This window comes from Girardinichthys multiradiatus, chromosome Y (assembly GCF_021462225.1).
Source record: "Girardinichthys multiradiatus isolate DD_20200921_A chromosome Y, DD_fGirMul_XY1, whole genome shotgun sequence".
NCBI classification, from domain to species: Eukaryota; Metazoa; Chordata; class Actinopteri; order Cyprinodontiformes; family Goodeidae; genus Girardinichthys; species Girardinichthys multiradiatus.
The window spans coordinates 16,471,929-16,493,498 of record NC_061818.1 but is presented as its reverse complement, the minus strand read 5'-3'; the positions used below and the strand labels follow the sequence as shown (position 1 = coordinate 16,493,498).

General features: G+C 38.7%; 1 protein-coding gene across 1 annotated transcript; it reads left to right on the top strand.

Moving 5' to 3' along the window:
* Nucleotides 1-10,940: 10,940 nt before the first annotated feature.
* Nucleotides 10,941-16,464, top strand: LOC124863828 (cathepsin D-like). Its single transcript, XM_047358336.1, has 9 exons — nt 10,941-11,134; nt 11,406-11,559; nt 12,895-13,018; nt 13,181-13,299; nt 13,397-13,596; nt 13,752-13,874; nt 14,127-14,271; nt 14,349-14,447; nt 15,850-16,464. The coding sequence occupies exons 1-9, from the start codon at nt 11,052-11,054 to the stop codon at nt 16,009-16,011; spliced, it is 1,209 nt and encodes a 402-aa protein (XP_047214292.1). The 5' UTR covers nt 10,941-11,051; the 3' UTR covers nt 16,012-16,464.
* Nucleotides 16,465-21,570: the final 5,106 nt, after the last annotated feature.

Below are 21,570 nucleotides of genomic sequence, written 5' to 3'. Positions count from 1 at the left end.
ATATGGTCTCTCTCTCTAGACTAAACAACATGTTTAGAAAAATAACAGCAATCTGATTTATGATTGTTGTTTAATTTGACTTATGTTACCCCAAGTTACCCTCTGATTGGCTGATCAGCCCTTCACGTCTCCTCCCACAGAAGCACAGGCTGCCGAGGACCATGAGCTGTGTTGTGACTACAACTCAGCAATAAAAAACACAGTAAAGATTCCCAGCAACTGGGTCAGAAGCAGGACTGATCGCCCTTTCAGATTTGGTTGTATTAATTGTATTTGTTTTGTTTGTTTGGATTGTATGCTAAGTAGCGTTTATGCAATATTTTGTAAAGGTTGTTGATTTTTTCTCCATGCCTTGGCTTTGTTCAAAAGGAAAGAATGACAGGCCTAACTTTTTTCAAGGGAGTCGTTCTAAATCCAGAATGAGGAACAGGTTGACAACACTAATAATTAATTTTAATATAGTGTGAGATTTATTGGTTTATAATGATAAAGTTTTCTGTAACATCATCATGCCAAACACAAATGCAGATGTATATTTAAATCAATTAGGGAAACAACACAGTTTGCCTCCTGTTGCTGCAGCATGACATAACAATTGTCTGTAAAAATGTACTTACTAGATACTCTTTTTAACCACTGTAGCAGCTATGAGATGTCCTAAAAGAAACCGATTATCATTTAAGTCAAAAACAATGATGAGTGATAGCTGATTAAATCATGTCTCAGTTCAGCTGCAGCACAATAATCTACTTAAAAAAACCTTACATCTTGAGAGAGCTGATACATGCTGCCATTGGTGCTCTGGTCATCTGCTTCATAACCATGTGCCTGTGCCTGAAAGCGTTTTTATATTAACAAGTGGATGACAAATTGGTACTAAAATATGTTTCTGTCCGAGTTTTACAACCAACGCCTTTGTGAGTCCAGTGAAAACAGCGTCTTACCTGGTAAAAATCATTATCAGGTACAATGTCAAGGTGTCGAGGGTTCACATTGTTGGTGTACTGAAATGAACCTGGGCTATAATAATGTTCCTCTTCAGAGTTGAATTCTGGTGATGTTCCTCTGCTCTGTAATAGACCAATGCAAATGTCTTGATTGTGAGATAAAAACTTCTACATTTGTCAAAGTAATTAGTATTCTGTTCCCAGTAATGTTTATAAAGCCGTGTACACTATACAATATTTTAAACTCAAGGGATTATAGGTATTTGAAATGTGATTTCATTGTACAAAGTAAATGGTATTTATTTGATTGTTCGTAAAGCAACTGTAGGTTAGTAATGATATTGTTGTTATGTTCAGGAAATATGACCAAATCAGAACCACTGGATATTCTGTAATATGTTTACATGCTAATGAGTTTTAAGGACAAGAAGCTTGGCTCATGTTTATTCCTCAACCTCTACTTGACATGAAAAGAAAAGAAAAGGTAATAATAATTTTAACTCTTTCGGCATTACGGTACCATGTCAAAGAATTCATGCCCTTTAAATGTTTTCAACATTTTTCACACCACAATCCTCAGTACATTTTATTGGGATTTGTTGTGATACATCAACCAAAAGTAGCACACACTGTAGTTGTGGAATGGAAGAAAAATTATCCATGGTTTTCAAAGATTTAAAAAAAAAATAAACATTCAGAATAAAAAAGCCCATCTAGGGACAAGTACTGCAAATTAGCTGTTGCTATTGCACTATGACGCAAACATGGGACTGCTGTTTTGTTCAGTTGGTCTATGTCAATGTGTGTCTGTCCCTATCAAATAAACTTTAATAAATAAAAGTCACCCAACAAGTAAATAGAGTCCACTTGTGTGTGATTTAATCTCAGTATAAATATCTTTCTTCTGTGATGGCCTCAGAGGTTTGTTAGAGAACATGAGTGAACAAACAGCATCATAAAGACCAAGGAAGACAGGTCAAGGATAACAGAGCAATTCATAATGTGAAAATGGTTAGCGTATGGCACAACTGCAAACCTAATAAGACATATCAGCCCACACAAACTGCCAGGCTGGACAGGCTAGAAGATCATTAATCAGAGAAGAAGCCAAGAGGCCAATGGTAACACTGGAGGAGCTGCAGAGACCCACAACTCAAGTGGGAAAAATCTGTCGACAAGAGAAGTATAAGTCATTGACTCCAAAGAGTCTTTACGGATGGCAGAAAGCCCTTGTAGTCCCATTGGCAGTTTGTCATAAACCAATACAGGATGCATAAATGTGATAAAAGATGCTCTGGTCAAATTTCAACCTTTTGGCATAAATGCTGTTATGGAAGACTTGACACCATGAACACACCACCCCCAATGTAAAATGTAATGGTGGCAGCATCAGAGTTTGGTAATGCTTTTCTTTAAGGGTCAAGGAAGCTGGGCAGAGTTGATGGGAATATGAAGTTAAGGTAATCCTGGTAGAATACCAGCTGGAGGCTGCTAAAGACTTGAGACTGGGGCAGAGGATCACCTTCCAGCAACGGTCCTAAATATACAGCCAGCGCTACATAGGAATGGTTTAGATTTAAACATTGTCTTGTGTGTGTATAGCTCAGTCAAATCCAAATTTAAATTTACTAAGAAATCTGTGCTCACAGGTGAAAATTGATGTACACAGACAATACTGTCTGACTGATTTTGAGTTTTTCTGCAAAGAAAAATGGAAATAAGTTACAGTCTCTGGATGTATAAATCTGACAAAGATATACCCTAAAGGGCCTGGAGCTGTAATTGCATTTTACAATTATTTATTTGTGTTGGCCAATCAAAAAGTCAAGCTTCACTCAGGTGGTGAGTTTAGGTTCAGAAGCTATACCTTTTAAAATAAACATTCAACTACTGTTTGGATGCAGAGAAAGCATTTCTGAACCAGTTCCTATTGTATCTGTCTAGGAAAGGGCTGTCTGCTCTGCAAAGGATGTGTTACCTCTGAGCTTGGCTGGTCCAGCATTGATCTACTTTGATAGATACGAGGTGGAGGTAAAGGTGGAGCTCTAGGTCTGCTTGTGATGTCTCTGGTCTAGATTTTAAAAAGACAGTTATTGTGTTTGACAAACAGACTGATTTCAAGACTTCTGATTTCAGGAGTTATTGGTGAAAGAGTAATCGGACCAAAACAATAAAGAAGAGGTAAAAAATACACCTATAGGCTTACATGTGAGGTAGGATTTTCTTTGTCGCAGTAACCAGTGGAGGTAGTTCCTAGGCAAGAAGGAGGAAGAGGAGGCGGTTTCTTAAAAAAATGAAAAAACAGGCACACAGTTATGAAACATTGAGGTTAAACCAGCTTTAAAGTAATTTACTACCAATCAAGTGAGGTGAGTGTAGGTAAAGAGAATATTTTGGGGAAAGACTCAAAATGTGTAGCTGTAGAGTCTTTAATTTTTATCATAGGTACTTTTTTGTTCAACAAAACAAAATAAAATGCAATAAAATGCAAATTATTTACTTGAAAGTATATCAAATACTTATTCTCCCCACTGTAATTAAGCCTTTTTCCAAACCTCCCAAATACATGTTCAGTACTTTTAAGGGAAACAAAACATATGTTGCTGTAAAACACACCTTAACACTTGTATTTGAATTCTGTGTACCGCCTGCTGCTGTTGAATTTACGCCCTTGGTCTCTGTCGGCATAGGTGGAAGGAGAGATTGGCGAGCAGGGCGAAGTGTCATGTAGTCGGTTGAGTTCTTCCTACTTTGGTAAATCTGTTCGCGAAATGACATGCGAAGTACTTATTTGCTTCTGCAAAACCAAGACACACATCAAAAAGAGTCAAACAGACTAAACTTACTGTGCCATTCTTTGTATTGCCTGTTCTGTTTGGAGAGTTAGCTTTGTTGGTCTTGCAAGTTCTGTTGGCATTGTAGGTTGAGTTGACTGTGCTAGCATTGGCTGTGGTGGTCATTGCAGTCTTGCAGCTTGTGCTGGGCTTGTAAGTTGCGTTGGTGCTGTAGGTTGTGCTGCTGGTATTGGTGGTTTTGGCTGTATTGGTTGTCTGTGTTGTAATGGCATTGTCAGTTGTGTTTGTCGTGTTCCTGTTGTAGGTTGCACTGGTTGCACTATTGGTGTGTCCTGAGCTGGTCATGCTGACGTAGTTTGCTTCGATTGTGTTGTTGGTTTCATAGAGTTTGGGATTTAGTTTGGCTTTAGTCCTTGGCCGAGGTATAGGCTTGGGTTTAGCCTCTGACTGACTCACATCTGGAATCGAATTCTACAAAATATAGCACACTAGGTTAATAGCAACGTCACAAAAGTGTTTACTATTCTTATCATTGTAAAAATGTTAAAGAATGATGTTCCATCAAAATAAAAACATAAAAACATTTTTTTACCAATAATGCATCTGGGTCTTCATAGATATTCTCATCGCTTTCATCTGAGATGCTCACAGATGGCTTTGTCATATTTTTCCTTGGGGGTTTTATTGGCTTCAAAGTGTAAATAATAAAAAAGGTTAAAGAAAATAAAGATCAATAAATTCAATGTTGTCAGGTGGTTGTCATCAGTTTTACCTTATCATAAACTCACAGGGTCACAGAAAAACATGTGACTAGAAATGTACAGTAGCTTTGTCATACCAAAAAAGCTTTTTTTCTTGTAGCTAACTGTCTGGTTCCTGCAACTCATTTATCTCCAAACATTAATGCAAGTATTTTAATCTCTCAGCTCTGTATGCTTTAGGCACAGGAATTCAGAATCATCATATTTACACATCCCACACCAAATTCAAATGATGGTAATTCTGTCCTAATATAAAGTTGGCAGGAGTTATGAAATTTAGAAGCATAAGAATGCAGCAACTACATGTTAACACAAATAGTACAGTATACATCCAAGAAATATGACTAAAACATGAAAAACTCTACATTTGATTGATGTTTTGCCTTGGTGAAACATGTCACACAGTCTTAATTTTAATTATTTGAAAATTGCTGTTCGAGTTGATTCGAAATTTTATTTTAATTTTTAAATTTGGTTTTAGGTTTGTGTTATAGATAAATAAACCTACAATAAATTTCTCATAATCTGAGTTTGCCACAGAAATACATGTTTTAATCACAACTTGTCAGATTGAAGCAGCATGGCAATGGACTATTTAAGTCTATTATATTATTAATATAAAACTTGTTTAGTTTACCATTATTTATATTTTGAGTTATAAGTTCTAAATAAAGAAACACATCTGTGGAGCTAGACAAATCAAACTGCACCTCTTTTTGTAGTTTTATGCCTTTTCAAGAGTGGTCATCAGCTTTGCAGGAGGAGGTCTTACCTGTAAGCTAGGGATCTCTGAGGTGCTGCGGTTAATTTGAGGTGGCAGTGCAGGTGGGACTGGAGAACTGTTTGTACTGCCTGTGGCCTAAAATGAATTAAGACGCTGTTACTATATCACCGCATTGTATAAAAGTCTATTCAGTCCACAGGTATCTCTTAGATCCATATCCCACCAAATGCTTATGGTTTCAGATGTGTCCAGAGACGTTAATCTCACTGCAATCCTTGGAATTCTTTGTTTAAAACGTTTTAACAAAATATTTTAAATCATCTCTCATGAAGTCTTCGGTCCTCTGATGGCACCATATCATTTCTGTGTTTGCACAATCTGGGAATTGTTTTTTTTATTGCTTATCATAAAAGGCAAGTTAAGTTTATTTCTACAACAACCATTCATGCCATTCAAAGTGCTTTGCAGGAAAATAAAGGCCCAAGTTAAAAGAAAATTATTTCTAAAACAATAAATATATTAATGTCAGCAACAAATAAAAGGATAAAACAAATAAAAAGTATTTGATGGTCATGGCAAATTTGCAGTAATATGTAAAGGAGCCAACAGTTTCTTCATATCTCAGGTTTTCAGAGATGATGAGCATGTAAATTACATGGCTCCTCTTCTTTTTCCGCACTATCCTGGGACAACTGATTGAAAGGTCTGATGACTCGAGACTTACATGGCTCATGTCTGACAAGAAACTTCAAAATGTAATTCGGTCTATGACCCTTTAGTGCCTTGTAGACTAATAACAAAATCTTATAAAATCTTACAAACAGGAAGCCAGAACAGCAATTTAAGGACTAGCCATGCAGTCTACTTTCCTGCTTGTAGTCAGAATTCAAGCAGCTGCATTTAGGATGAGTTGCAGCTCAATAATTAATTTATTTTTACAGACACCAGCAAAAACACAATTATAATAATCTAACCAACCGTAAATAGAAGCTTTCAACAGTTTTCCTACTCCTGTTTTGATAAGAACCCCTATATTCCATCAATATTTCATGGGTGGTAATATGAGTTATTTGTTTAGATTTTGACATTTCCATCTGAGTCCATCAGAACACCTCAGTTTTTGTGTATGCTCTGTAGTTTGTTAGCTTATTCTGTCTGGTTGAGTCCTGCTCCCTAATCCTACATTTTTGGGAATAAGAAACAATGACTTCTGTCTTTTCTCAATTAAACTTGAGGAAACTCTGACCCATCCATGGATATTTTGGACACACTGACTCAGTGACTGTAGTGGACCGGGGTTATGTGGTGACACAGAAACAAAAAGTTGTACGTCCTCACCTGCACAGATATGGTAAGCCAGGTTGTAGATCTGATTTAGAGGGAGCATGTAGATATGAAATTAAAGAGGTCTGAGAATGCACCCCACACGGGGTAATTTCTTCCTCAGATTCATAATTACCAAATGACACAAAGCAGTTTCAGTCTACAAAGTAAGATCAGAACCAGTTCAGCAGAGTACAAGAAATATCACCCTTTTCCTTGTCTATCAATTAAGACATTATGATGTAATGTTAAACGCAGCACTAAGGTTGAGTAATACCAAGATGTTTTTTTTTTTTACTTTTGGGACATATGTCATTTAAAATGTTTTAATAACACAGTGTTATGCCTGTGGTGTGGTCTTTTCAAAGAATGCTAGGTTAGACATAAAATTTATTATCATTCAGGCATCTTTATAAGAGTTTTAATCAGTTATAAAACCTCTTTTTAAAAACCTAACAGAAAGCATGTTATAGCCTGCTTTACAGGACACCTTGAAGGAAAAATGCAACACTTACATAATTCACTGTAGTAATTACATAATTGCATAGTGTTGACACACATGATCAACTTGACACAAATTGACTTTAGGAATAATTGCTGCCTTGGCTTGTTCATTCGTTGCTGTGATAAAGTCAATTATTTTATTTCACATCTTATATTGGACAGATGTTTAAAGATAGATACCATATCATCCCTAATGATTCTCAAACTTGCTTTACCAAAGGACTTGCTATTCTAAGTATACAAGGTTTATAATCTTAAACTTACTGAGCAGCCTGCATGGTTTCAGATGTCTATCCCAACTTCTCCAACACCATTACTGGGTTTTGACAAAGGTATATCCTATTGAACTTAAGGTATAACACATGCATGTGTATGAAAAACAAACTGAGACTGTTGACAAATAAAAATTTACATTTTGTCTTTGTATTTCTCTCAGTTTCAGGTACAAATATAAAGACAGATTAGGTTTTTTTGTTACCGCCATGTTCCAGTTGTGAAGTCTCTGCTGTCCTGTGTTGGTTAGTGAGCATAATCCAGTACAAGTGATGGATTGTCCCAGTATATTCACATTTCTGTACTCCAGCCAAAAATACCAAGTCTCCTCCTCTTTCCATTAACACTCTTGATCCGCAGTCCAAGACTACCTGAAAGGTGTATTTTGTATCTGCAGTGATAGAAAGCACCGAGAAAGATAGTGAAAAGATGTGGGAGGATCATCTTTTGGTCAAACTGCCAGACAGACTTACAGTACACTGAAACTGTCTCTCAGAAATCTACAGCAGCTCCTATTGTTCCAAAATCTCCTATTGTTCCAGATCCAAAATCTGATCGACAGATTGGCTAATAGTGTGTGGTTGTGTTTGTATGTCAGTCATCCTTTTGTTCGAACGTCATTTTCTGTATCTCAGGACTGTGGCTTTGTTAACAGGAAACGTTATCTTAAACTGGCTCAGCAGGCCTGACTGGTGCTCTTTCTGGAATCACTGTGATGCTTAAGCACAAAGTCTTTATTGTGAAAATATTTTCAGTGCCCATAAATGGTGAGCTAAAAAATGGTTTTCGGGTAATTAGTGTTTTCTACACCATAGTTACTTGTATGTAGCTAAGGTTATTGTCAGGTTATCTATTTTCAGAAAAAAATGCTAGTTCCCCAAAACCAGTGATAGGAACTGTCCTCTTTGATATACATCATCAACAAGGTCAAGATGTTTCAAAGTTACATCTTCATCTAGTAGACTTATTTTTCCAGAGCAGACGTTCTATTGGATCTGGGTGCTGAGGACAGCCAAACACTTCTGAACAAAGACCATCTTGTCTTCATCAAACCATAGCATCTAAGGTCTTTAACAGTGCCTTATTGGCAGTATCAACGTGGCAACTTTATGACTGCCAGTAGTAGATGTTGGCCAGTTACCAGGATGAAGGTATACCAAGAAGTACCAAAAAGTTATGGTCTCAAAGCCTTTTAAAAAGATTTTGTACTACAATTCCTAGATTTTAAAAGTGAGATAGCAGAGCAAGTGCCAAAGTAGCTGGAGCCATGATTTGCAAAGCAAAGATCTTCCACCCATCATCATGATTGCTATGGCTGATAAGCAGCCGACTGCAGGCTAGCTACCCGAGCAATTAGTCCTAACCATTGACCAGCTAATTTTTGTTTATTGCACTTCTGGTGCTCCTTTTTAAAGAACAGAATGGCAATAAGGGGTAATAGAAGCACGAGCATTGCAAAATGCCTTTGACTGATTACTCTAGCTATAGAGTAATCAGTGAGTGAGTTAGATTCTAGATCATTGTTTCTGTTTCGGTTGAGAATTTTGGGGTCTATCTTGTTTTTGTTTATTTATTTAGTAAAATTTTTATTTAATTTAGATTTCAAAATCTGTAGGCATCTGCATCTGAAAATAAAATTTTAATAAAACCAAAATAAAAAATTAATTAAAGCATGCAACCTTAGTAATAGCCCATTATTAAAGAACTCGAGCCATTTTTGCAAAGTTTTAATTTTTTTCTTGTTTCTAGTATTTCCAGTAGCATCCAATTGGCATTTTTATGTCTATAAAGATTTTACATTTTTTGTGACATGACAGTTTTTTCATTGCTTCACTGTAACTGCAAAAGACTCAATTTGTTTGTTTTTATTTTATTTTTTTTCCTATGTGTGTATTTCCAAGCTGAATTTCTATCTATATTGTCATCTAAAAACAAGTGGTCACTACATTTTCTTTTAAGAATATGCCAAAAATCTAACAGTAAAAATTAAATTATTGTAATACAGGGCTGTCCAAGGTGAGCAAGTTGAGGTCTGAGGAGTCTACATGTTTATTTTGTGGAATAGAGATGGCCGAGACTCTTTTAATACTCATACATTGTCCTTGAATTTGGCAGATAAGTTAAAAGGTACCTATTCCCATTTGGTGGACATGGAAAAAAATACTCCATAGAAAACTTGAGATGTGGGGCAGTGGATAGGCCAGGTACCGTAGGTATGGAGGTTAACATTCCTTGACCCAGCTGTTCTAGGTTAGATTTACTGCATGTTTCCCCTTTCTCTCTTTGTCTCTTTTCCTGTCTGCTAAACTGTCATGCAAAGGCCACTAGTGTCACAAAATCAGAAGGAAAACATGTTCTGGACACAGCTTACAAAGTTTTTTAATGTTTTTGCCTAGTGGCACCCCACCCGCTCATTCCACCCTGGGCAGAAAGCCTTATTACCCCTAAAACTCCCAATGGACACCAGTGCTATCATCTGTCCACAAAATGAATTAGAACTTTGTTTCTGATTTAATTCAGAATTGAATTAAGTTTATTTAGACCTAAATAATATTATTTATAAGAGTATTTATTTATCCCCTCCCTGGGCTGCCACCTTAAAGTGGCGGAAGGGTTTGAGTGTCCCAATGATCCTAGGAGCTATGTTGTCAGGGGCTTTATGCCCCTGGTAGGGTCACCCAAGGCAAACAGGTCCTAGGTGAGGGATCAGACAAAGCGCAGCCCACAGACCCCTTGTGATGATTGCCACAAATGGACACAGTGTTCCCTCGCCCGGACACGGGTCACCGGGGCCCCCCTCTGGAGCCAGGCCTGGAGGAGGGGCTCGCAGGCGAGCGCCTGGTGGCCAGGCCTTTACCCACGGGGCCTGGCCGGGCACAGCCCGCAGAGGAAACGTGGGTTCCCCTTCCGATGGGCTCACCACCTGTGGGAGGGGCCAAAGGGGTCAGGTGCAATGTGTCATGGGTCGATCCTCAGCTGTAGAAGCTGGCTCTTGGGACGTGGAATGTCACATGAGTGTCTGGGCTCTCCCTTAGAGAAAGGGTGAGAAGCTCGGTCATCCGGGAGGGACTCAGAGTAGAGCCACTGCTTCTCCATGTTGAGAGGAGCCAGTTGAGGTGGCTCGGGCATCTGGTTATGATGCCTCCTGGACGCCTCCCTGGTGAGGTGGTCCGGGCACGTCCCACCGGGAGGAGGCCCAGAGGAAGACCCAGGACACGGTGGAGGGACTATGTTTCTGGGCTTGCCTGGGAACGCCTGGGATTCCCCCGGATGAGCTGGCCCAAGTGGCTGGGGAGAGGGACGTCTGGGTCTCTCTGCTTAGGCTGCTGCCCCCGCGACCCCGGATAAGCGGAAGACAATGGTTGGATGATGGATGGATGGAGTATTTATTTATGAAACAGCTTTTAGAAAAATGTCTAACCGTTTTTTAAGTTAGACCTGCTAATAATTAACCAAATGCATCACAATGTTCTCTATCATTCCTGTTGTATTCACATAACAACTCGTGACCGATCTCTATATTGACATCACGCTCACCCTCTTCGACCAATCAGAGCATCCCGCTGCTTATTTTTATCCAATGACAGAGCTGCGTGACGGGAAGAGCCGATTGGGCATTTCCGAAGCAGATTTTAGCTAAGTGCGTCAGTTTAAAAAGAGGGCTGTGGCTGCGGACCCGCTTGTTTCTGAAGAATCGCTGAAGTGGGAAGTTGGTTTGTTTCTCATGAGGAGCACAGACATGAAACGAGTGGGCATCCTTTATGTTATCTTGGCGCTGGTTATTACTCAATGCGCCGCCATCATAAGGTAAATACTGTCTATCATCTGGTTATCTCACAACTCCGCAGGCTGAGGAATGCGCGTGCGTCTTTTAAAGTTGTTTAAGCGCAAAATTAGACGCACGTGTCTTCAATCCACAACCTTAATGATTTAGCTTAAGAAAGGGAAAACGGCAACTGTAATTTGTCATTTAAAAGTTTGCATAAGAGGTGTGAAGGAGGGAGAACAAGGAAGCGCGTTTTACTCCCGTGATGCTCACACGTTGCTGCGCTTTAATCCAATAAACATGTCGTTCCAGAGTGCCGCTGTACAAAACCAGAAGTGCACGCCGTCTCATGAGCGACAATGGGAAGACTGTTGAAGAACTTCGGGCTCTGGCCCAAAGTGCTGGAGCTCCGGACAGCGCTCTCTCCCCCAACTTACCCGTGGAGAGACTGACCAACTTCATGGATGTAGGTGCACCTGCAGAACGCCTCCATTCAAGTTTAAACAGAGGCTAAATTAAACATATTTCATCACATTATGTTGACAGAAACTCTCTAATATCGACACAATCTATCATTTGGCTACGGTTTTATCAGAGCATGAATACCTTCTACGTTTGTCACATTTTCTAAAATAAATTGGGTCACTCCTGATAGAAATACATTATATAAGCAAATGTTTGACTGTAAAATCTCATACTAAGTTTAAAGGTAACTTGCAGTGAAACAGGAAGTCTGCATTATCCTGCAAGTGTTCCTCTAAGTTTAGTTTTTGCAAAACCAGTAAGTCATTATACCCAAAAATCCATCCTATGGTTATGCTCTTAAAAAAAAAAAGTTCCAGGCTGTCCATATCACAACTACATGCGATCAATTCACTTTAACCTTTTCACATGTTCTTTATGTTACAACCACAAACTTCAGTGTGCTTTACTGGGATTTAATTTGATTGATCTGTGGTGTCCCAATTCAATACCTCAAGAGCCAATCTCCTGCATATTTTAGATGTTTTCCAACCGGTGGCAGTTCTTGCTTGAATAGTGTCCTGGGTAAGTCCCTGTTTCTGGTGCCCCAACACACATTTTGTCTGTTTCTATGATACAAACAACAAAAACAGTTGCAGGTGTAAAGACTTCTTCAAACTTGACCGATGAGCCGCAGCTCAAGGTAGTACCACTCCAAGGGCAAGGAGAAGAGTGGGGGAAACTCTATTGACTGCACAGTCAGTGATAATATGACCTCCCCCCTTTCTAATTCCACCATTTAGCCATGACACCAGTTTCCATGTGTAGTCCCAGGCAGCTCAATTGGACATTCAAAATAAGAAGATAAATTATAAAATACCACAACAGGTGGAGATTTAGACCAATGGCATCTGATTGAGCCAAACAACACAATGATCCAAAACCCAAAGATCTAAACAAAAGAGCTCAGACCAAAACTGAAATTAAGTGCTCAGATCTGGTCTTGCTTCAGGTGGGAGGAGCCTTAAAAATGCAGCAATGAGATTAATCTCATTTAGGGTATCAAAGTAGAGAAGGCTGAATTCAGATGCAATCAGATTTTCATTCGTGAAATGGATCCTGCCATTTTACAGTTATGCACTACTATAAACCCGATGGAACAAACTGAATTTTGTGATCTGTACTGTGAAAAATGTGGAAAGACCGTTCAATGAGAACTTAACAAAACCCTTTATTGGCTAACTTTGTGTTTTGATGGGAAATCTTTGTTCTCTTTGTTGCATAATTGATTTGCCACAGAATCTGCAAACTGCCATGACCTCTGCTGGTGTTTTCTCAGGCCCAATATTATGGTGTTATCACCATTGGGACCCCTCCGCAGAACTTCACTGTCCTGTTTGACACCGGCTCCTCCAACCTCTGGGTCCCGTCCATCCACTGCTCTTTCTTTGATCTGGCCTGTTGTGAGTTCACTTTGCATTATTTGTAGAGATTTTAAATTAAAAATCATTGAAACACTTGTTACTCACGTAAAAACTGTAGTCTTTTGCACCATAACCAATTTCTTTTTTTAAAGTAGCAATAGTCACTTGCATAATAAAGTAATCTCTTTCTTTTCTGTTTAGGGGTTCATCATCGGTACAACTCAAAAAAGTCCAGCACATATGTTAAGAACGGCACAGAGTTTGCCATCCGATACGGCAGAGGCAGCTTGTCTGGCTTCATCAGTGAGGACACCGTCTCAGTGAGTTTAGGAAACCATCACAGAGCCTTTTCTTCAATGATCACTTTCTTTGTTTCAGAATGCACTGATCTTCAACTATGGCTTTCTTTGCTTGCAGGTTGCAGGTCTAGCTGTGCCTGGTCAGCAGTTTGGGGAAGCAGTGAAGCAGCCTGGCATCACCTTTGTTGTTGCGCGGTTCGATGGGGTCTTGGGGATGGGGTATCCCTCAATATCAGTAGCTAATGTCACCCCTGTGTTCGACACAGCCATGGCTGCCAAGCTGCTGCCCCAGAACATTTTCTCTGTCTATATCAGCAGGTGGGTTTAAGACAAATAGGTTTTGGGATTATTGAGCTTGGTCTACACTTTCACTGCAAGGAGGAAACCACTGCAAGGTGTCGGTTTGTTGCATAATTGATTGTAAAACCCTTTGACTTACGAAAATGTTTCTGCTGAAATGGTTGTACTCTCAGGGACCCGAAAGCAGCAGTGGGAGGAGAGTTGGTGCTGGGTGGGACTGACCCACAGTACTACACTGGAGACCTACACTATGTCAACGTGACAAGGAAGGCCTACTGGCAGATCGGTATGAACAGGTGAGGTTTTCTGCTTTGAGGAACTGGAATAAATTGGTGAAAGTGACAACACTTTCAGTTCTTGAAACTTACTTTAGATATACCTACTTTTTTACAGTTGTTAGTATTGTCGTCTCTTTGAATGCATTAAAGTGACAATTTTTGGTGGCGTTTAACAGTAAATGGTACAGTAATTTTTTTTTAAACAGTCCTTTCATTGTACAGTAGCTGACATCAACTAATACTTGATCTGCGGTTCTTCTCATCTTCCAGTGTTGATGTGGGAAACCAATTGACTCTCTGCAAAGCCAGTTGCCAGGCAATTGTCGACACGGGGACGTCTCTAATTGTTGGTCCAGCAGCAGAAATCCGAGCGCTGAACAAAGCTATCGGAGCTTTGCCTCTGCTGATGGGAGAGGTAGGAGTCGCAAATCTTCTTAGTCTTCCATCTTTTGTTCTTGTGTTAAATTGAGCATGCTTATTTTTCCTCTCTAGTACTTGATTGACTGCAAGAAGATTCCAACTCTTCCTGTTGTCTCACTCAACATCGGAGGGAAGACGTTTAACTTGACTGGAGAGGATTATGTCATGAAGGTATGTATTTAGAGAAGGTTTCGCGGTTTGCAAAAAGCAGCAAAATTTCCACAGAAATACAGGATAGGGCTGTTTTTTTTTTTTCCTCAATTTTATCAACCTTAAGTTATTTCTATCTTCTTTGTTAGAGAATCTTTTTCAAAAATCTCAGTTAAAGCACCTAAATGAAGCACAGCCATTTTCTTAAACCTCAGATTTTTGGGTTGCTGTAGAGTGTTTTTCCTAGTAGTTGTTTTGCAAATAAGAAAATCATGTTAGTCATATTTTCAAAGCTCCATCCAGTTGCTGTCCGCATGGGACTTCAGAGCATTGTAGCGTTAGCCGTAATGCTCCACTTGTAAAAATTAATCTGTTGGTCTTCTTCTTTGCACTCAGACATTATCTCTGCCAGAGTAAATGTTATTTATAGAGTGCCTTCAACAAATCGAAATCCCAAAAGGCTTCAAAAATATAGAACCTGTAAATGAAAAACCCAATTGAAAAGACAAAAATCCAGTGAATCTACACTAATCATAAAAAGGCCGTATATTAAAAAATCTGAATCTGAAAAGTAAATTATTCAACTTAATCAATGACCTGTAAGTGCATTCTGTATAGAAAGAACTGAGATTTGTATATTATAAAACATATTCTGAGAATCGCGATCATGACACCTTAAATCAAAGTGAACTGATTACTGGAACTAATCTATAATAAAGTTTTAAATGTTACTATTTGCACTATGGTGTGTTAAAGAACTGAATAAAGGAACAACACAAACTAATTAACGGCAACTTTTTTCAAAATAATCAATTTCCTGTTATCGGAAACTTAGATGTAAGGTTCTGGGCTGAATTTGGAGTTCTGAATACTGGTCTTAAAATTGAAGGAGGACATAACAAGTAGACTTTAAAAAGGAGGAAGGCATTTGAAAGTTATCGGTTCTATGCAGAACTGCCATGATTATAGAACCAGACAAGACCGTAACTATGGGTGGGGTCAGACAGTTGTTTACTGTTATGGAGCCCCTTTGTGTTTCTATTCTGGGTTCTATCAGCTGTTAGTTCTTTACCTGAACAGCATTTCTGTTTGCCTGCACAGAGTGAAAGAGGGATACAATATTATTGTGAATAAAAAAAAAAACGATTTCAAACAACTAGTTTGTTGATCACTGGAACAGTTTGTCATAACTGCTGCATATTCCTAAAACATTGCAGGAGCCACAGTCTGTTGATTAGTGAAGTGTACATTTATGTCCATCTGTGTACGCATAAACTGGTTTTCTTCCTGCTACAAATTTCATGATTGGTAAAAAATATTCCAACTTCATGGGAACAATTTGTATTGATCATTAAATGATGGACATTAAAACAAAAAATGATTTTGCTGTCATTACATGTTTTGACTCTTCCCTTTGCTGCAGGAGTCTCAGTTGGGAATATCCATCTGTCTGTCTGGTTTCATGGGCATGGATATCCCACCACCTGCCGGGCCCCTCTGGATCCTGGGAGATGTATTCATAGGGAAGTACTACACTGTGTTTGACAGAAGTGCAGACCGAGTCGGGTTTGCAGCCGCCAAGTAGAAAACATGAGACGTGTTAGGTTTCAGACTTAAATGTGATTTAAAAGAAACAATAATATCAGAGTGAGAAATGCTAGAATTGAAGTTTATTCCACACGCGAACCCTTTTCTAAAGACGCCGCATCAATGGCAAAGCAGTGTTGATGTGCATTGCTTCCTGTCTTGGGGATGATTTGTTTTTGTCCTATTTGTTGGCACCTCCATGTGAAACTGCTTTATATTGTTTATCTTAAACATTTCATATTTGTCCTGGCAGATTTCTCCCTACGGATTTTATTTGCACTGCTTGAAACCAAAGTTGTTAAATTTTCAGCTTTATCTTATAGTCAATTCGTTATTATTTTTTTCATAAGAGCTCCTAATCAATGGGGCTGGTTTTGTACTCTGGTTAAAGGAAGTTCTGTTCTCCTGTGGGAGCTTGGCAAAGCTGATTGAATAAAAACATAAAATTTGATGGTTTGTGTTGTTTATAAAATTATTAATTTTATCGTTACAAAAACACAAAGACCATGCATGATGTCATTTCAATGTTTATTGAAGTATTCAAAGTGGTCTAATGTTTAACTCCTAAACTCCATTTAAAAAAAAAAAAAGTCACAGGTTTTGGGGTACATGCATCACAGCATATGGCTAGTTTACTGTTCACACAGAAGAAGTGTCCTGTTTTGGGTTTTGTTTTAGGTCATTACAGACACCTCATGTTAGCACAGTAGTAATGTATAGCATAAATTGGTATGCAAAGGAAGACTCATACACAGAAAACTCTACAATCAGACCAAAGCACTTAATAATGCACAAATATGTAACTTTTAAAATTAATCTGCAACTGTGAAAATAAATATTCAGGTCTTTTTGTTTACCAATGTATAATAAATACAAAAATATTCACTTGGTTTCTCTTATGATTAAATTCCTCCATAATGTACACTTTATAAACACTATAGGTGGAGAATGATGGGATGTTTGAACTTTTTGATTCGAAGGCTAAGAGTGAAAATATCTGAAATTATTTAGGTGAATGACTAGAAATGTAAGTAACCTATGGATTCTGTATTTGATTGGGAACTAATCAAGCTCACTGATCTCGGAGTTATACAATCTTTGGCTGAAAAAGCTTCCTTGCAAAAGTATTAATGTTTGTTTTTCTTCTTCTTCAACATGTCCTGTGCACAGCATTTCAGGCATGCCATATAGAGAAACTGGTTGCCGACATGTGCCAGGGCAGATTTGCTCTACAAATAGGATATCTCCAGGAAGAATCCTTATTGCATGACTGGCATTAAATCAAGACTGGATCCAGCATCAAAGTAAGCAGATGTAATAGTGGCCTGTGCTTGTCTGACCTTCAACCATTTGGATTGCGTGTTGGTGAGTGTGTGAGCGTTTGTGTAGAAATAAGTGTATTTGTGTTGAGTGGGTGTATGTGAGGGATTTTTTCATCCGGAAGTGCCCAGTTAGTGGTGAGAATGGTAGAATATTTATGGGTAAGAATGCCCCAGTCAAAGTCCAGACCTAAATCTAGCCGAGTATCTGTGGCAAGCTGATGTTCACAGATGTTCTCCATCCAACCAGACATACCCTAAAAGACTTCCTGCTAGGTTGACTCAGCAGTGCAGAATTAAAATATATGCCAAAATTTTATAGCCTGGAAGTCTGGAAATTAATTTCAATTTTTTCAGTCTAGATAAGTATAGAAAAGAAGAAAATTAGCTATAGAAAAAAGATTTGATTTTCTTGATTCATTGTCTAAAAGATAGCAAATTTTATTTCTGAGGAAGTGGAGCTATAATTGATTTATATCTAGTGGACTTTTATTTGTAACATCAAAACTGAACTCTGTCAATGTCATTGACCAGTAAACAATGATCAGAAACCCTCCTAGAAACTGGTTTCTAAACTTTGTCCAGTTTAGATGCCAAAGAGAGCTCCAACACTCCCTATTTTTTTTTAGAATTCTCACTAATAAAAGGTATAAAAGATCACAAGCTACATGTTATACTATGACTTTGTTATAGTAGTCTGGAAAGTCAAAGGTCCATATTTGATGTAGGACAAGCCAATCCAGATTTTGCAAATCTACATTATTTTGAGCTATTGTAGATTTTGAAACAACTGATGGAAGTTTGACCAGATGCTAAAAAGAAGTCAAATAGCTCTTTAAAACATTCTTGAATCGTGAACAAACTTCATTATTGTGTTGTTTCGAATTTGGGGAGAAATTAAACATGAACTAAGTTGACGTTTTTGTACTCAAATGTTGAGAATGGTATAAAAAATGTAGGAACAATTAGAAATTAAAGTTGTGAAAAGCATGAAATTCTTAAGAGAAAATTTGCAGGAACCCTGTAAAAACCATGCATAGCGTTTCCTTCCAGCTTCCATTTCTGCAGCAGTATTGCAACATTTATTGGAGAAGTGCAAGAAGTAGGAATCCTTTTGCAGGACACTGTAACTGCTGACCTGTGTTAAGATCCTGATCATGACCTAAGATTAGGACCTGGAACCTGTTGATCAGACAGGCAGGAGGAGCTTACAAGTCGTGAGCTCGACTCCAGGTTAATAATGGATCTCTTCTACATCAGACGATCCTGGTCCTTGCAGCCTTGGTGACATGGACTCGCACGTTAATCTAGTCTTTGTCTGGCTACTTAACACGACACTGTCTGGATCCTTTACTTAATCTGCATTTACAAGTAGACCTAAAGGCGTGAGAACATACTGTTTTAACAGCATCCAAGAACTTTACTAAAAACTGAACCTGGAGGATCTTCTGCAGTCTAGCATTTGGATCAATGAGATGCAATAGTTTAAAATGTTAAAATTCTAATTAAAAAAAGAGCATTTGCTACAAAGATTCAGGCCTGCACTGGGGAATGCACAGAATATTCTGTAAACCAAGCAGGAAAGTAAAGCACAAACCCAAGAGCTTACAGTCCTTTCAAAGCATCCTGACCCACCTAGGTTCTACATCTGAAAGAACCAGAAACAGTCTTAAAATATGTTCTAAATGATCTGTGATAATGTGTGTACACATTACTGATGGGTTCATCAATGTTGTCAGACCTGCACATCCAAGCAATGACTTTAAAGAATAGAACTCCTTTTTTATACCAGCAAACAAAGAGCAGCTCTGTATTTAATCAACACATGGACATATTTTCTCCTAACAGCTCAATGATGCGACAACCAGCAATAAACCAGGGATTTCCTGCTTGTCATGTTTCACTTCCTATCAGAATCTTAACTGATTGTTTTGCGGACAGAAATAAACACAAACGCATCTAAACCTTTCCACCTTTCGATCACACAGGTAACCCATGCAGGCTGCAGCCATTCAAAACACCGTTGGCATGCAGTGCCGTGCAAAAATATCCACTGATATCACTAAAACCTTTCCAGATTTTGTCACGTTACAGCAGCAAATGCGGGAATGTGAGATTTTTACATTGTTTTAAAAATGTTTGAACCAATAAAAATCGAAACAACTTGGCAAGAATTTGTGTTCCTCCATTGTTTTGATGCTCCTATATACATAATATCAAATGGACTTATCAGATTAAAGTACAGACAGGTGGAGTCCATTTTACTTATTAGTGCTGAAGGCAATCGATTGCACTGGATTTTATTTAGGGGTTTGAGAGTGAAAAGGACTGAAAACAAATGCATGCCACACTTTCAGATTATGGACTACTTTGCGTTTGTCTAACAAATCTCTATAAAATATTTTGAAGTTTATGGTTGGTTTTGATTGTGACCAATTGTGAAAAAAACCTCATGGGGTATGAATACTTTTGGAAGGTACTGTGAAATATGCAAAGCATCAGCCACTGTATTAATGAAATACAGGTCCTTCTCAAAATATTAGCATATTGTGATGAAGTTCATTATTTTCTATAATGTCATGATGAAAATGTTACATTCATATATTTTAGATTCATTGCACACTAACTGAAATATTTCAGGTCTTTTATTGTCTTAATACGGATGATTTTGGCATACAGCTCATGAAAACCCAAAATTCCTATCTCACAAAATTAGCATATCATTAAAAGGGTCTCTAAACGAGCTATGAACCTAATCATCTGAATCAACGAGTTAACTCTAAACACCTGCAAAAGATTCCTGGGGCCTTTAAAACTCCCAGCCTGGTTCATCACTCAAAACCCCAATCATGGGTAAGACTGCCGACCTGACTGCTGTCCAGAAGGCCACTATTGACACCCTCAAGCAAGAGGGTAAGACACAGAAATAAATTTCTGTACGAATAGGCTGTTCCCAGAGTGCTGTATCAAGGCACCTCAGTGGGAAGTCTGTGGGAAGGAAAAAGTGTGGCAGAAAACGCTGCACAACGAGAAGAGGTGACCGGACCCTGAGGAAGATTGTGGAGAAGGGCCGATTCCAGACCTTGGGGGACCTGCGGAAGCAGTGGACTGAGTCTGGAGTAGAAACATCCAGAGCCACCGTGCACAGGTGTGTGCAGAAAATGGGCTACAGGTGCCGCATTCCCCAGACCTGGGCTACAGAGAAGCAGCACTGGACTGTTGCTCAGTGGTCCAAAGTACTTTTTTCGGATGAAAGCAAATTCTGCATGTCATTCAGAAATCAAGGTGCCAGAGTCTGGAGGAAGACTGGGAAGAAGGAAATGCCAAAATGCCAGAAGTCCAGTGTCAAGTACCCACAGTCAGTGATGGTCTGGGGTACCGTGTCAGCTGCTGGTGTTGGTCCACTGTGTTTTATCAAGGGCAGGGTCAATGCAGCTAGCTATCAGGAGATTTTGGAGCACTTCATGCTTCCGTCTGCTGAAAAGCTTTATGGAGATGAAGATTTCATTTTTCAGCACGACCTGGCACCTGCTCACAGTGCCAAAACCACTGGTAAATGGTTTACTGACCATGGTATCACTGTGCTCAATTGGCCTGCCAACTCTCCTGACCTGAACCCCATAGAGAATCTGTGGGATATTGTGAAGATAACGTTGAGAGACTCAAGAACCAACACTCTGGATGAGCTAAAGGCCGCTATCGAAGCATCCTGGGCCTCCATAAGACCTCAGCAGTGCCACAGGCTGATTGCCTCCATGCCACGCCGCATTGAAGCAGTCATTTCTGCAAAAGGATTCCCGACCAAGTATTGAGTGCATAACTGTACATGATTATTTGAAGGTTGACGTTTTTTGTATTAAAAACACTTTTCTTTTATTGGTCGGATGAAATATGCTAATTTTGTGAGATAGGAATTTTGGGTTTTCATGAGCTGTATGCCAAAATCATCTGTATTAAGACAATAAAAGACCTGAAATATTTCAGTTAGTGTGCAATGAATCTAAAATATATGAATGTTAAATTTTCATCATGACATTATGGAAAATAATGAACTTTATCATAATATGCTAATATTTTGAGAAGGACCTGTATATGACTTTGATTCTTACATCGAGTTAATTTTTTGGACTCATTTTATTAAACAGGTCCAAAAAAAACCAACCCAAAAACACTTATTTTAAGTTGAGAATGCAGAGTCCTTAAGGCTGATCAGGATTTTATTACATTTTGGATTGGCA